The sequence below is a fragment of the Varanus komodoensis genome, unplaced genomic scaffold (assembly GCF_004798865.1).
Source record: "Varanus komodoensis strain SLA01 unplaced genomic scaffold, ASM479886v1 scaffold108, whole genome shotgun sequence".
In the NCBI taxonomy this organism is placed as follows: domain Eukaryota; kingdom Metazoa; phylum Chordata; class Lepidosauria; order Squamata; family Varanidae; genus Varanus; species Varanus komodoensis.
In genome coordinates, this window is record NW_025335307.1 from 805,225 (window position 1) to 822,202 (window position 16,978).

The 16,978-nt window shown below is 46.9% G+C and overlaps 1 protein-coding gene across 1 annotated transcript; it reads left to right on the plus strand.

Moving 5' to 3' along the window:
• Positions 1–329: 329 nt before the first annotated feature.
• LOC123018043 (vomeronasal type-2 receptor 26-like) lies at positions 330–16,069 on the plus strand (the record flags this gene model as incomplete). Its single annotated transcript, XM_044419781.1, has 3 exons — positions 330–348; positions 851–922; positions 15,204–16,069. Coding segments are annotated over exons 1-3 (957 nt in total), but the record flags the coding sequence as incomplete, so codon positions are not given.
• Between the last annotated feature and the right edge of the window lie 909 nt (positions 16,070–16,978).

Sequence of the window (16,978 nt, forward strand, 5' to 3'; positions counted from 1 at the left end):
TCTAAGTAGTGTTTCTCAGTCAGTCTTCCCTGTCCAAAGACAGGATGGAGAAGAGTTGGGATAGCTTTTCTGCTGGACCCTGCAGTCTCCACCATTCCAAAATCGTTTCCCAAGTCCCCCACTTTGAGCTTGCATTCCTGCCTTTTGAAGCAGCCTGTGTCACTCTTTCCATTCCAGGTGCAAGTGGGAAATGGAGGGTGGTTGGTGCTCAGATTTCTATTTCCAAGGCCAGACTGCAGGCTTTAAACACTTATCTAGGATTCTAAACCAACCATTGGCTCCTTGTACACTCTCGATAGGCCATAAGAATGCTCCTTTCATACTCCAGAATGCCTAGAGGAGACAGTGGTAACAAAAACTTGTATTTCCTCTTCTCCACCCTCACACATACGTTAAATTACTGGGTTGCCTCTGATGTTATCCATCCCATAACATCCTGTTCTCCTGATCAGTGGAACATGGAAGCTCTAGCTTGTTGAACTTCTCACAGTTCCACCTGCAGCTCACACTTATTCCCTGCTATGAACCTTTGTGGCATCATTCTTGTTCTGTGAATGGTAAAATGTGCATTTGGGAATGCGGTATTTAAGGTACCCACCCAAATGTGCCTTAAATGTCCTTCTCTGCATTGAATTAAAGAGCCAGTGTTTTGTGTGAAAGGATTTGTATGGCACTTTGTCCTGACTTTTACTGAGATGCATTGAAAATGACAGAGAGCAACTCTGACCTCCAAATGTGCCACAAAACTTAGAGACCAAGTGAAGTCATGTGGTGAAAGTCTAGATCTGTGGAAGGATTCTGTGGAATAGGCCCAGTTTGCTGCATTTCAGCAGAATCTGGTTGTAAATAGATGAAGAGGAAGAGGACGAGGACGACGACGACAATGACAAGGAGGAGAACAACAAGGAGGAGTTTGTTCCTGGCAAACACACCCAGTATTGCTGAGCTCTTTCCAAGAATTGAGTCCTGTGTGTTGTGCACGCAGCACCCCTCCCATATGCCCTGCTGGCCAGACATGTCTGTAGAACCTAGAAAGAGCCACCATGGATCAAACAAGGGGTCATGTCTAGCCAAGGTCTCCCTGCAACCAGTGTGCACAGGGATATTGCCTCTGATCTGGAGATAGCCCTTGGCCAGCAAGGCTGCTAGCCATGATAGCTGCCTCCTCCTCCTCCTCCCCCCTTCAAATCCCTCCAATCACCTTTGAAAGGCACCCAAATTGGTGACTATCACCTCCTCCTGGATGCCAGTTCCATAGTTCAGCTATGCAGTGTGTGGAGAAATGCTCTTTTTATCTTTCCTGAATCCTCTGAGGATGAATTTGGTGGTGCATGAAGTTCAGGAGACCACGTGCCCTTTCCAAAGGTGCTGCTCATTGGGTTCATTTTAAAAAAGTCATTTCGGGAGCAAGTAAGAGGGCAAAGGACTCTCTTTGCTGCAAAGAGCTCTCTCATTCTGCCTCGTGATGGAGACTCAACCACCTCCCTTGGAAGCCCATTCCATATCCTATGTGTCCTGATCATCAGGAAGTACTTCCTGACCTCCAACCTGAAGCCTGGTTCCTTGAGCTTTGCTCCCTTAGATTGTGTCCTGCCCTCCACTGCAGAAAACAACAGGCCATGGCCCTCCTCCACATGACATGTCCTCAGCTACTTGTAATTCACTAAAAGATCACCTCGGAGCCTCCACTCCTAGAGGCTGAAAGGAACCATTTCCCTCAACATCTCCTCTCATGTGATCCCTCCAAACCTGGCTCCCTTTCTTGTGACCCTACGCTGAACCAATTCGAACCTGCCTATGTCTCTCTTATAACATGGAGACCAGAACTGGATGACGTACTCCATTTGTGGGTTCAGCAGAGTCATAGAGAGTGGTATCAACACCTCCGTAGATCTGGAAGCCACACGTGGTGTTTGTCTTCTTAACTGTCACATCACAACACTGGCTCATGTTCAGCCTGCTGTTGACAAGAATGCCAAGATCCCTTTCACAAGTGATGCTCACCATCCATGTGCCCCCATCCTGTCCTTGTGACACCTGCTTCTGTGTCTCATGTACAAGACTTGCACTTATCCACATGGAATGCCATCCTGTTGTCCCTCGCCCACTTTCAAAGCCTGGCCAGATCCTTCTGGATCTGGATTACCAGCTCCCCAGGTGAGGCCATGGCCTCTACTTTGGTATCATCTGCAAATTTAGTCAGCAGACAGGTTATCCCCTCCACCAGGTCATTGATAAAAAGGTTGAGCTGAATTGGTCCCAGAACTGATTGCTGGGTGCTTGGTGTCTGAGAGTTTTGACCTATGTAAATACTGGTTTGGTGCATGAAGAATGAAAGAAATGGGGAAAGGAATGCAGTTGCTGGACCTTTGGAAAAAGAAAACAGAAATGAGAAAAATGGGGGGGGGGGGTCTGCCTTGCTTGCTTAGAGCAGCCAGTGATGTTTGGCCAGCCTGTCTCAGGGGAACACTTTGGACAAACTCTTGGCTCTGTGGCCTTGACCATGGCATACAGCTAAGAAAAAGGGGGATGCTTTGGCAGGAAAGTATCACTGCTCTGTGAGCACAGTAGTGTGCACACAGAGCCCCTGAGCATGTATAAACCTCAGAGTCCCTGTGGGAGTTACATCAGCTGTGCTTCCAGCCACAGGTGGAGGCAGGCATCAGCTAACACTCAAAAGAAATCTTGGTGGGACTAGGGGAATTTGTTCTATGGAAAGGAAGACTTCTAAAGTGATGTTGTGTGCATTCATCAACGACTGTGTGAATGACCAGAAAGAAGGAAGCACCAGAAGAAGAAAGCAAAAGAGTCAAGCTTTCCGCTCGGTCCAGGGACCAAATGTCTTCTCATACTCACGTGGGATTTGAGTCAGGTATAAAAGACATGTTCTGAAACGTGAGTTTATCAACTTGTCATTGCAAAGTCGCAATGGAATGGTTGGAAGGGAATGGATGAAACTCTTGGGTGGTGCATACATGGGTGTGTGTCTGTGGAGATTCCCCTACCCAATTCCCAATGAGGCTACTTTTCCCCTTGGGTAAACAAGAAGTCAGGTTCTTTTTAGCAATATTGCTAAAGTTATTTATTTATATATTTAAAACTTTTTTGTACCGTCCCCCACAAAATGTCTCGGGACAGTCTTACAATAAAACAAAGTGGAGCACAGCATCCATTCTCTAGAATAAAACCCCTCTTTTTTAAAAAAAACACAACCTTAAAATACAAGGAAAATAAAACAGTTTTGGCCTGGTGCTGAAAAGAATACAGTGTTGGCACCAGGCGAACCTCTCTGGGGAGCAAATTCCATAACAGGGGCACTGCCACTGTGAACACCCTCCTCCAGGAAACCACCCTCCTAATCTCCTTTAAGGAAGGCTCCTGAAAAAGGACCTCTGACTCAGAAACCAAGGGGCAGGCAGGCACATCGAGAAGGAGATGCTCCTTCAGATACCCAGGTCAAAATACAGCTGATCAGGCACCAAAATTCACAAAGTGAATCCTGGAACCAGTAGGGTGTGTTTTGCACCTCCATTAAAAAATGGCAAAATTAAGATGGCCTGGTTTTATCTAGGCTTTCTTCCCATACTGAGCCCACGTATGTCCTAGAATATGGCAGGCAGGAAAAAAGCAAACTGCAAGCTCAGTGGTGCCAAATCATCAGCATCCTTACAATAGCCTAACATTTGCTGTTTGGTGAGCCCATTTGTCAGCTCAAGGATATGGGCAGCTTGAAATGTAAAGCAGCAATACAGCTCCTCCTGGAATTTTTTTAATGATCATAGGCATTCATTTAATCTGAATGCACAAGCACTGGTTGTTCTTTTGAAATGTGTGCGAGTTCATTTTTCTGACTATTCACAATGAGTCGGGGCATTTATACAGGCCACTACCATCACTGTAGATACACATTTGTGCACTTTGTGTTGGCTAGACTGATACAAAACCCAGAACATTTGAGACTGTGCTCAAGGGACTTGTGCTGGACAGAGTTAAAAAGCCCAGAGACTTTCCATCTTCTTTCCCAACTTTCCACAATTTCTTCCCCAACTAATGGGAGTCTTCAAACTATCCTGAGAGCAGGTGAGGCCATCTGCTGCCTACCATGAGCTTCTGTGAAGTGTGAAAGGTCTTTTTCCTTCATTTGGTTTAAGCTGTGCTCTGCCAGGACCCAGGTGAACTGTGCCATCCACTGCAGCTGAGAGAATCAGAATGTGTACAGACACCTCAAAGGAAGAATCTTCCCTTCAGGCCCGGGAGAAAGGTCCTGACCACATCCTCATGCTGAGCAGGGACTGCAGTGATGGTGATGGAGGCCAGTGGAATCCATTTCTGTGTCCTGGCTCAGTGCTTACTACAAACAAAAAAAGTGAAAGTAAACAGGTAAACTATGAGAGCCAAGGGCACTCTAAAGTCTCAGGTCCAATGCAGAGAAGACTGAGTGAAGTCTTCTTCATGAATTTCATGGAGAAATCATGAAATCTTGAAGAATTGTCCAAAGGCAAGCCAAGGGACTGACAAGTGCACCAGACAATTGCATCACCTCATCCTGTACCACATCATACAAATGAGGCTGCCCAGAAGTGATAATGACCTCAGGCAGAATATGCATCACCATGAGGGACCCAGCTCAGAGGAGGATGAAACTCTCAGGCTGCAGTGGCTGAAAGAGGCCTCGGGAGTCAAGGAATCCTGGCATCTCACTCACCAGGACCATGTGGAGCTCACTGAGCCCCCTGCCAATTGCTGTCTCTCCCTCGACATAGGGGGTGGGAGGGGGAGAGGCAACTCAGCGGGAGCCACCCTGGGCCAGGTGTGCCTCTGGGTGGGGATCGAGAGCTGCCCTCCCTTCTCTCCACCACGTTTTCTGCTGGGGGGGGGGAGCACTGAGGCGGGCTGGTGCGGATAGCATTTTCTCAGCCAGGTGGGGCTGAGGGGTCTGGGGGGTGGGGGGGGGGGTCCTTGTAGTTCTGAATTGAATAGTGTGATTATTGTATTAAATCACTTTGATTTTGTGTTGCTCTGGAGTCAAAATGGTACCTGAATTCCTATTAGCTATAAATATACCATTGCATTTCTGTTGATTTTGTGTTTTGCTATTGTGAATTTTTAAGCAATTATACTTGAAAAGAAGCAACAGCAGATCTCGCAAGAGCTCTCTAAAAATTTCACTTGTGTCCAATTAGATGTAATTTCAATATTTTATTCTTTTATTAGCATTTTTACTTCTATGTTTCTGGTTATTTTAGGAGAATTTGCTTTCCTATTTTTGTACTGTTTGAAAACGAATACACAAAATACTATATCATGCATATCATGCTTTTTATTTCTGCCTCAGTGGTCCCTGAAATAATTTTCCTATTTTTGCCAGTCCCCAAGTGTAAAAAGGATGAAACTCAGTGCCACAGAGGTCTCCCTGTAGATCAGAGCAGACATCCTCACAGGCTGCGAAATCGGATTCTCAGACACTGCCAGGTGCAGGAGCTGAGATTACGCACATGGGCCCCAGCAAAACTGCCCCTCTCATTTATCTGCATTTTTTCCACAGGACCAAAATCCAAGTCAATCTCACTTACTGCCTGTTCTCTCCCTGATTGCTTACACTTTCAAAACACCAATGGGGCAGGGCAGATTTGAATGGATCCTGGGATCCCAGGAGAGTGCTGATGTGTCTTTGGGTGAATTTTCCATGCATGAGGAAAGCAAAGCAAGCACTTTGCATACTTCACCCATCGTTCTTTTCCTGACAACAACAATCCTGCCAGGTAGGATAGGCTGAGAATGGAAACTGGCTTCATCTCATAGATTGACTGGTGGGAAACACACAGTCCCAGCACACGCACCCCAAGGGGAACAGGATGCCAGAAATAGACAGTGACCACAGCAGTTAGGAAAAAAGAAACTTTCCCTGAGGGAAAGAGGGGTGGGGGAGAAGAGAGAGGGAAAGCACCTTCCCTCCCAGTCCTTCAGGGACAGCTGGGATAGGACTGACAGGATCATTCCTCCATCAGAGAGTTTCCTTCTTGCTGTCCTTCTTGGTGATCCCTGCAGGAGCAACATTTTGACAAAATCACAGCCTGCCCATCCCTGGAGGTGAAGCTGGGCACAAAGGGCAAATTAGATGACACTGTGATGATGGTGCAGCACTTGGGTGGCTTGAGCACACCATCCAGGGATCAAGCTGAGCGCACAAAAATGGGAAGGTAAAAAGCAAGGCAGGGGTCATGCAGGGCTAACTTCCTGACTCTCAGAGTGTACCTTTCTTGCACGTGGGAGTGAGGAAGGTTTTCAGGAAGCCACAGAGGTGCTGCAGCCATGTGGCTGTATGATTGTGGAAATCATACTGTATTACTGTCCTCTCGCTAAGCGTCATGTGGTGCCCTCCCCAGGACCATCCTGAATCCCTGATGCAAACAAGAGACTGCAGAGGTGTGTCTTGCATCCAGGCACAAAAGGGAAGGCACATCATTCCCTAAGTCCTTCTCAGAGCTTGGGAGAGGTTGAGAGCAGGGGAGGAGGCCTCTGTGCAGGGCCTTTATTCTCTTTACCTTTGGCTGAAGCTGTGGAAGCAAATTGTTCTTCAAATTGATGCTCTCTTTGGTTGGAAGGGGAAGGATGGAGGCCGTGCCAAGCGCTGGCAGAATGGCCCTCTTCTTCCTGCTGCTGCTGCTGCTCCCAGAGGCCTCCTGTGAGGTGCTGGAGGCCAAATGCCTCTGGAGGTGGCACAGGGATGAGCTGCAGCCACGGAATTATTACCAAAAAGGAGACTACATCTTCAGTGCCAGCATCTCTGCAGCACAAGGCCTATTTGGACCACACACTTTCAAACCCGCTTCTAATGAACAGCGTCAGTAAGTCATTGGCTTGCTTGACCTGATACCAAAATCGCCATGGGCATCCGGGCAGCACAGCTTGCAGGGCATGCAAAGCCAGAGCAATTCCTTCCAGCTGGCTTCTCTCTCATGAACACCCAGCTAGCAAACTCATAGGCAGTAAAGCCCCAGGCCCTGGGGGAGTCCAGGGTAATGGGGGGCAACAGGTCCCAGAACAGGTGACACATTCCTTGCCTCTGCACTCCTCCACCTTTCCTTCTCCTTCAGTGTCAGTTGCTGGACTTGCTGGACTCCTACCTCGGATGGGCACCTTTCTTGCAGGTGTCTTTAATGGGAAATACTCCTGCACTCGGACAGGAAAACGGGCTGCCCCACCCAATAGAATCCCACCAGGAATTCTCCAAAAATTGGCAGTTGCACTCTTCCTTTGGGTTGGGACCAGGATGAGCAGGTGGAAACCTGAGAAGGAGGGTACAGTGTTAAAGGGCTGTTGAAGTATTCACGAGCAGGGATGGCACAGTGGCCCACTTCTTTTCTTTTTTCAGGTTGGGCTCCACAGATTACTGGAAGATCCTCTCCTTCCTGTTTGCCATCCAGGAGCTCAACCAGAATCCCAGCCTCTTGCCCAACATCACCCTCGGCTACAACATCTATAACAGCCTTTATGATGTCAGACTGACATCTGATGCAGCCATAGACCTGCTCTCGACCTCTCAGGCCCACGTTCCCAACTACAAGTGTGGCAGGCGAAATCATCTGCTGGCTGTCCTTGAAGAATCTGACTCTGACAACTCCATGCAGCTTTCCAACATGCTGGGCATCTTCAAAATCCCACAGGTGAGAAAATTCAGAAAAGTGATGAGGTGCCATGCAGAGAAAGCCAAAGATTCTCCAAATCATTTGCATGCATGACATCCCTCCCAGAACAGGAGACAGTCCCACTCAATCCCTAGATGAAAAGGGTTCAAGCCCCTATGCTCTCCACCAGGCACCCATCCAGTACTCTTAGTGGTAAGGAATAACAGATGGTCCCAACATGTTTTGCATGCATGATATCCCTCCCAGGAGAAGAGACAATCCTACTCAATCTCAAGATGAAAAGGGTTGATGCCTCCTCTGCCTCAATCCATGCACCCATCCGGCACTTTTAGCACTGAGGATTAGCAAAAATGTCCCTCTTGTTCATTTTCTGACTGTGAGAGAGAAAGGCAACACCAGCAAGAAATTTTATACAAAAGAGTCTCTTGTTGAGTCATTCCCACAATCGAGAGTGAGCCCACCTGCAGTTGAGAACAGCTGCCACGGCCATCACACACAGCGCTATCATGTGTTCAGCTTTCTACAATGATTAGAAGTAGGGAGAACACCATGCATGTTATTTTTGCACAGGGTGAGCTTAAGCTTCACTTCTCAAATCTTCCTTTTGGACACGGTTATCTCAAGCTACAAGTGCCTCCCAGCTGGTCTTTTACATATTCTGACCTTCTTGGCAGAGTTTTTATTTTTGACTCTCTTATTTCTCCCTGAGAGAACCCTAAAAGAATTTACCCTTGATGTTTTCTCATCAGCCAAAATTTGTGTTTTCATTAGGATCAGATATAGTACAAAGAATTCTTCAACTTATTGTCAATCATATCATGGGCATCCAAGATAGTTTTTTTTCTTCCTCACGCATCAAATTGAAAAGGGCAAGGAAGATAGTGAAACCCCAAAAAGGTGTCCATGGCCTCTGTTTTTGACCCACCCTATGAACCAATTTTACTTCCATTTATGGAATGAAGTGCTAGGAAAGTTATTCCAGGGTGATAAATCTGGACATGCTCAGTAGTTCAATATTGTAAACTCATGATGATAATACAATGTGTCTTTCAGAAAATAATACACACTACTTCCTTTTGAATCATATTTCATGCAGATAATTAAGGTTTATTTGAATGAGATGGGGAACTTTGATTTGGTACTGAAATGAAGCATTCCATCAGTCTCTGTGTCTCTTTCCCAGGTCACTTATGCTTTCACTTCTCAGGTCCGGAGAGAAAAAAGTCAGTCCCCTTCCTTCTACAGGATGGTCCCTGAAGAAGGCATCCAGTACCCAGGGATAGTCAGGCTGCTGCAGCACTTCAGGTGGACAATGGTTGGTCTCTTTGCAGTGGACACTGAGAATGGAGAGAAGTTCATGAGAACCTTGATACCAGAGCTCCTCAGGAATGGCACTTGTGTGATGTTTTCACGCAGCATCCCACAGCTGAAATCAGGCAATACAGAGATCAAGCTGCAGTCCCTTAAGGAGTTGGCAGATATCAATGTCTTTATTTATTTTGAAGATTTACTTTTCTCGTTCTATGGAATAGGGCTTGTAGAAACATTTATTGAAAGGTTTATGAACCATGTTAATGGGAAAGTCTGGATCAACACAGCTTTACGTGACTTTACCTTGCCTTTAGTTGTTTCAAACTGTGATTTCCAGCATGTCTGTGCATACTTTTCCTTCATTCCCCAAACAAGCAAACGTTTCAACTACGATGGTTTTGAAGATTTCTATATTGCTATGCATGTACTTGTGAAGAAAACATTTAAGTGTTCTTATTCAAAGCACATATGGTCAGTGAAAGAGTGGAAAAGATGCAGAGAGGAGGATAAACCAGTGGGCCTGCCCAGAGTGGACAAGGGGAGAATATTGCATCTAGACAGCTTCTTCTCTTACAACACAGTCCAGGCTGTGGCCCGTGCCATAGATGCGGCTGTTTCCTCCAGATCCCGGAGGATGTCCATGGAATGTGGAGGCAGGCTACACATGCTCCAGCTCCATCCATGGCAGGTATTCCCTCCCCTTCTTAGGCACTGAATTTAGAATGTGAGAAATTGTGATGGGATTTTCCAAATTCATGAAAGAAATTTCACAGTATCTCAGTAGGAGAAACAAGAAAACATTTGGAGGAGCACATGCATGGATGGAAACAAAGGCATATGAAGTGAGATTAAATGATCTGGGCATGTTTAACAAGGAGATGAAAATATTGAAGGGAGGTATGATAGCATACCTCAAGTACTTGATGGTTTGTCAAAAAAAATACAGGGCCGCAATCTCTGCTTGATCATCCCAGAGAGCAGGACATGGAAGAGAAGGTCCAAATAACAGGGAGATCTTTTCTTGCTCCTTGAAAATCTATTGTTCTGGGATTGCTGTGAAACTGCTTAGAAAGAAATCTGATTAAGCCTGCTTCAATGAAATCCAAGGACAGCCACTGAAAGACTGCAGGTTCTGGGCAGAAATTTCCATTTGCTGCTTTTAAGGATTTATGAAATATTGCCTTCAGAAAAGTTGCCATTCTTGTCTCTTCAGAAACAATGCTTCTTTTCTCTGTTTCCTAAATTCCCAAAGGTGACCATGGGTATCCAGCATTGAAATCAGAATCCTCTTCATTATAAGAGGCATACCCACCACATTAAACTGGGACCAGCTCTTAGCAAAAACTGGAGTATGAAACGTGCCTTCTCAAATGCTGTTGCTCCCTCTGTTGTTGCAGCTCCACCCTTTTCTGAGAGACTCCCAGTTTCACAATCTTTCTATCGAGGGGGTGTATTTAGATGAAGACGGAGACTTGGCAGCCAACTTGGACCTTTTCAGTTGGGTGAGGTTTCCCAACAAGACAGTTGACAGAGTGAAAGTTGGGAGTCTAGAAAGGTGGGGCTTGCCTGACCCCAAATTCACCATTTACAGAGATCCCATTGTGTGGACCAGATGGCAAGATCAGGTAAAGAAAACCATCCCCATTATTCCATTGTTTTCATTTCCCATCCATTCATTAACATTTTAGGGAACAGGAGGTACATAAATTTAATAAATAAATAAAATGCATGAGATATAAAAGGAGCAGAGAATAAAGGCAATGCATTTCCTCTGGACAGAATGTCCAGATGCTCTTCTTCAATGGATGAGATTCAGTTATGGGATCCAAGGAAATGCTGAAGGTTCTCTCTTTTGTCAGTTCCTGCTCTGTCTCCTCAGTCCACAGCTTCATCTACCCCAACTCTCCTTTTTTATGCTCCTCTCTCACTCAGCCGCTGCCCCAGGCCAGATGCGTGAAAAGCTGTCACCCAGGATTCTTCAAGGTGGCTCGGGAAGGAGAGCCCGTGTGCTGCTATGACTGCGCTCCATGTGCAGAACAGACCATCTCCACTCAGGAAGGTGGGTGTGCCGAGGAAAAGGCAGTGATTAGGAGGGGAGCAAAATCCAACCATGCCAGGTCGACCTCTTTTATATTTTATAGTTTTTATTTATTTTATATTGTTAATTTTAATTTTATATTGTTATTTTTGTATTTTTTTTGTATTTTATTGTGTTGTAAGCCGCCCCGAGGCTTCGGCAAGGGGCGACATAGAAATGTTCTAATAATAATAATAATAATAATAATAATAATAATAATAATAATAATAATAATGGGGCACATTTGGGTGTGCTAAGCCATCCTGTGAAGAATTTATGATGGCCTGTTTGTTTCTGGAATTTCAGAGTAGAAAAGTTTCTTCCTTGGGCCTGGTTTAATGCACCTCTTCCCTCCAGTCCTGGAACCATTTCATTGCCCATTGTAGTGCTCTCTAATGGCTGAAGACCCATACTTGTGAAAGGGATTGTGGGGTAATCGTCAACTGCAGGGCAAACGTGCCTCATCATTGTGATGTGGTGGTGGACAAATGCCACCCTTGATTGCCTAGCCAGAAGCATGGCCTTTAGATCAAGAAAGGTATTACTGCCACTTTATACTACTCTGGTGCACCCACAACTGGAGTACTGTGTTCAGTTCTGGGCTCCACATTACAGAAAGGATATAGCCAGTGTAGTTTAGGGCCACAAAGATGGTGGCCTTATTAGCATCCCTGGATTTTCCTGGAGTATTCAAGCAGATAATCTTTTTTGATAGGGTTGGCATTGCTGAGCCCCACCACTCAGTCCTGGAAGCATTTCATGGCCCAACTGCTGTGCAGTGTTCTCTCCTTCCCAGAATGCCTCTTTCCCTCATTGCTGCAGCAGCAAGGTACCCCCTTGCATTCAGTACCCTGCAGACATGTTTTCCCTCCACTGCTTCTTGATGCTAAGCCTCCCCTGCCCACCACTGCCCCTGCATTCCTCCTGGTCTTCTCCATCTCCTGAGAAACCTTTCCCTCCCCTATCGAGGGTGGTGTTTTGGCAGCACACCCATTTCTCTCTCCACAGTATACCTCATGACCTCTTGCTGCATGAAGCCAGCCTTATCGTGTCATCACTTCCCTCCAAGTGCATCAGAACAAGGAGTGCCCTGTGTAGCTCCCTCAAGGAGAAGGGAGTGGCTTGCAGAAAGGGATCTTTCTTGAGCATGGGGAGCTTTTGGACCTTCTGTTGCCTCATCTGGAAGAGCTGAAAGAGGACTTCTCTTGATGGCATTGCAAGGCATGCCTTCAGGGAGGATGCTGGGGAGGGTGGCTGGGCCCAGAAGATTGTGCAAGCAATGGATCCTGTGGTATGGAGAATTCACAGATGTGCAGGAAGGTTGGTAAGGAGGTCATGTGGCTTGGATCTTCTGCTGTGCATGTTGGGCTACAGCTTTTCTGTGTCATGCCTTCAAGTCACCTAGTGATCCCCATGGCTGAGTTAGGACTACATTCTGAATCGCCTGTCCTCTGCACTATGTTGGCTCCCAGTCAGGCAGGTGCTGCCAGGTGTGGAATTCCACCCACCTCACCAGGGGAGCTGAGCTCCCTCATCCAACTCAGAATCCCCAAGTCCCAGTTTGCTTCCTCTTCTCTCCCACCCTGATGATCTCTTTGAAGTAGAACTAGTGCAGAACTCACAGAACCTCCCAGAATCCTTTACAAACATGAGATAATCCAATTGGAAGGTTTTCCTGGGCAGAAGGATCCAAAGGCTCCTTGGCCCCAGCCCATTTGGTTCCAAGATGGTTCTATCCATAGCTGTGAGCAAGGTTGAAGCAAGTACTAAGTGGGGAGGGGCAGAACAGGCAGATTAGGGGCTGGCAGTGCCCGTGCATCAGATTCCTCTTTAGGGTCCTTCTCCACCACAAGTCACCTGGTTAAGTCAAGGGAATGACTGAGGAGATCATAGAGTCATAGAATATTATTGTTGAAAGGTGTCATGAAAGCCATCCCATCCAACCCCCTGGTGTTGCAGGACACCACATTACACCATCCAACTCAGATGGCTATCCAGTTCAGCCTTGAAATTCACTAGTGTGGGAGAGCCCACCCCTCTCCAGGCCGCTGGTTGCACCATTGTGTTGTGCTGGCAGTGAGGAAGCTTTTCCTGATGCCCAGCCTGAATCTGGTCTGTCACAACTTGAACTGATTGTTCCATGTCCTACACTCTGGTATCAGCATGAATAGATCTTGACCTTGCTCTTTGTTACAGCCTTTGAGGTGCTTATATAGGGTTATCATGTCCCCCCAGTCTCTTTCCTCAAGCTCAACATGCCCAGTTCTCCCAGTCTCTCCTCATGGGGCAGTGTTTCCAACCCCTGGATCATTTTTGTCACCCTCCACTGGACGCTTTCTAGTTTTCCTGCATCTTTCTTAAATCTTGGTGCTCAGAACTAGTCACAGTATTCCAGGTGAAGTCTGACTAGTGAGGAGTATACAGGAACTGCTACTTCTTGTGATTTGGACATAATGCTTCTGCTAATGCATCCCAAAGTAGCATTTGCCCTTTTGGCTGCTGCCTCACATTGTTGTCTCATGTTTAGCCTATTACTCCAAGATGTTTCTCTTGTTCAGTTTGGTTGTGCCTCATATTCCATGTCTTGGAGCGATGCCTTTGCTTTCTTTTTCCTAGGTGGAGGACTTGGCACTTGTCCTTATTGAATCTCATTCTGTTGCTTGGCTGGTGCCAATTCCTCAATCTGTCCTGACTGTTGCTTTGCTCAACTCTTAGAGGGGAGGAAGTCTCTGTTAAGCAGAGGAAAGTGGGCAGGGCTGCTGGTGCTGGAAAAGTACCATGTTGGAGAGCTTGTGACAGTGGATGGGCTGGCAGGTGGCTGGGGAGACAGGGAAGGAATTCCTGGGGTGCACAGCTGGAGGCAGGGAAGAGTGTCAGGATGGCCCCCTTGTGGCTTGGGAGCACTGGTGGTGGGTGCTCAGCCAGCGTCAGGCTCAATGCATCTTGAAGGCTTGTTACCTGACTCTTGATGGGCGGCTCAAGTGTTGGAGTGAGCTGGGATTAGGGCTGGGATTAGGGGAACCTCAGAAGAGTGGTGCAACCTTGCATCATGTCCCTCCAAATAAGGGTGCATGTCATTAGAAGACTGCCTACATGGCTTCACCTAGGAGTGCATTTTGTGCTGTGTCTTGATCTCCTTGAACTTCTCCAACCAATGCAGCTGCTCCTTTCCCTGTTCAAGCTGGTAAAAGCAAGTATGGAGGTGCAGGAAGCAGGGACAGGGCTTGCGTGCAATGTAACAACCATGATTGACAACCGTGCAGTCAGAGGGGGATTGCCCAAACCCAGTCATCCTGTACAGAGACTTTATTTTGGGTGTTCCTACTTCATTTCAGAAAGGAGTGTAAGCACCAATGCTGGATGGTGTCACCCTCCATTTGGGTTTGTGGTGAGACCATGGATGGTCCAGGGATCCACCCCACCAGAGTGCACAGTCTTCCTGCACTTCCAGGAACAGATGTGTCCCCCTCACTTCATCCTCAGATGTTCACACCACACCATCAAAACTTTAAAGGGATGGAGTTCTTGCCAGGGACAGACAATATCTGATGCATGAATTTATTCATTATAAAAAAGAAAAAACTACTTAGTTTACTTTGCAAATTGCTCTCCTGGTATTTGGCTGCCATGACTGCTTATATGAGGAAATGTGCTAACTTTGGGGAATGAATGGGCCCAGAAAGTCCACCCCCGGCCAGAAAGACCTCTACATTTATTTATTTATTTTTTGATTTATATCATGCCTTTTTCCTACATAGGGCTCAAGGCAGCTTACATCGCCTCCTCCATCTTATCCCCACAACAACAACCCTGCGAGGTAGGTTGGGCTGAAAGACTGTGACTGGCCCAAAGTCATCCAGTTGGCTCCATAGCTGAGCGGGGACTAGAACCCAAATCGTCTGAGTCCCAGTCCCATGCTCTTAGCCACTACACAACACTGGCTCTCACTACACCACACTGGCTCTTTATGTTGCCTCTTAAACCAAAATCAAGCCCTTAGTTGTAATACCACCATTTACAATTACACTAGTAATAAGAAAAACAACAAGGATGAATGAAATGTAAAGAACCAAGACTGGAATGGATGTCAGAGTTCTAGGGTGGTCTTTTCTTTTCTTTTCTTTTCTTTTCTTTTCTTTTCTTTTCTTTTCTTTTGCTTTCTACAGATGCAAAGCATTGCCTGAAGTGTCCAGAAGACCAGCATCCAAACAAGGCTCAGGATCAGTGCATCCCCAAGGTCATCACCTTCCTGTCCTATGAAGAATATTTGGGGACCTTCCTCACTGGCATGGCTGTACTCTTCTCCATAGCCACAGGAGTCATATTGGGAATCTTTTGGAAATTCCAAGAAACTCCAGTAGTCAAGGCCAACAACCGAGGCCTCTCCTACATACTTCTTCTCTCTCTCCTGCTTTGCTTTGCATGCTCTTTCCTCTTCATTGGACAGCCAAGAAGCATCACCTGCCTCCTCCGACAAGCAGCTTTCAGCATCATCTTCTCAGTGGCCATCTCTTCCCTCCTGGCCAAAACAGTCACGGTGGTGCTGGCCTTCCTGGCCACCAAGCCAGGCAACATGACAAGGAACTTGTTGGGGAAGACTTTGGCCAACTCCATTGTCATGTCCTGTTCCAGCGTCCAAGTAGTCCTCTCCACCATCTGGTTGGGCACCTCTCCCCCCTTTCCTGACTCTGACAAGCACTCCCAGCTGGGGCAGATCATCTTGCAGTGCAACGAAGGCTCTGTGGCCATGTTCTATGCTGCCCTTGGCTACATGGGCTTCCTGGCTGCCATTTGCTTCACAGTGGCCTTCCTGGCCAGGAAGCTGCCCGGGGCCTTCAACGAGGCTAAGCTGATCACCTTCAGCATGCTGGTCTTCTGCAGCATCTGGGTGTCCTTCGTGCCCACCTACCTGAGCACCAGGGGCAAGTACATGGTGGCCGTGCAGGTCTTCTCCATATTGACCTCCAGTGCTGGGCTGCTGGGCTGCATCTTCCTGCCCAAGTGTTACATCATTCTATGGAGGCCTGACCTGAATACCAAGGAGCATCTCATGATGAAAAACAAAGCATAAATTGTGTTTCTATTTTTCCTCAGCAGCTCAAAATCCTTACTTTTGTGAACAGCCCAGAGATCCATTTTAGGTATATGGACAGTACAGAAATGAAAGTATTGGGGAAAAAATCTTTTGCACTGTTCATTACTTGGGAAAAGTGGAAAAGATAATCAAATCCAAGCATGGTCCATGACTTCCCCTCTCCTATGAATGAGCCACCAACACACGGACCAGGTGCCAGATCAGGCAGCAGGTGGTCTGTCCAGTGGTGAGATCCTTCCAGCTGCCACATCAGATCTGGCATGTCAAGCTCTTAGCTCTGGAAAATGGATTGACCATCAAGTCACAACTCTGCAGTGTCTCCCTGGACTGTTGCACAGCTGAATTCCCTGGAAAGGCTTAGTAGGTGGTCACTGTGGGGGCAAGGCACACAGGAGCAAACATCATTTCCAAAATCCTGCAGAATCTGGCCAACCAGCTGTGAAAGAGATAAGTGAAGGGGTGTCACACAGTGGACGGCCTTTACATTTTCTCCTCTGTTGTGAAGGAAAGGACACCGTCCAATGGGGCAAAGCTCAAGTAACTGGATTTCAGGTTGGATGTCAGGAAGTACTTCCTGATGATCAGGACGCATCGGATGTGGAATGGGCTTCCAAGGGAGGTGGTTGAGGCTCCATCAGTGAGGCTATTGAAGGACATATTGGGGACTACATGATCAGAGCTGGCTGGAACAAGGGGCAGACTAGATGGCCCAGGAGGCCCCTTCTGACTCACTATGTTTCTATGTTTCCATCTGCTGGAATTAGCACAAGTGTAAAGAAAGCTGAGAGGAAGGAAATGGATCCATGTGATACTTGCTGCTTGGGGAATATCCTGGACTGACAGAAA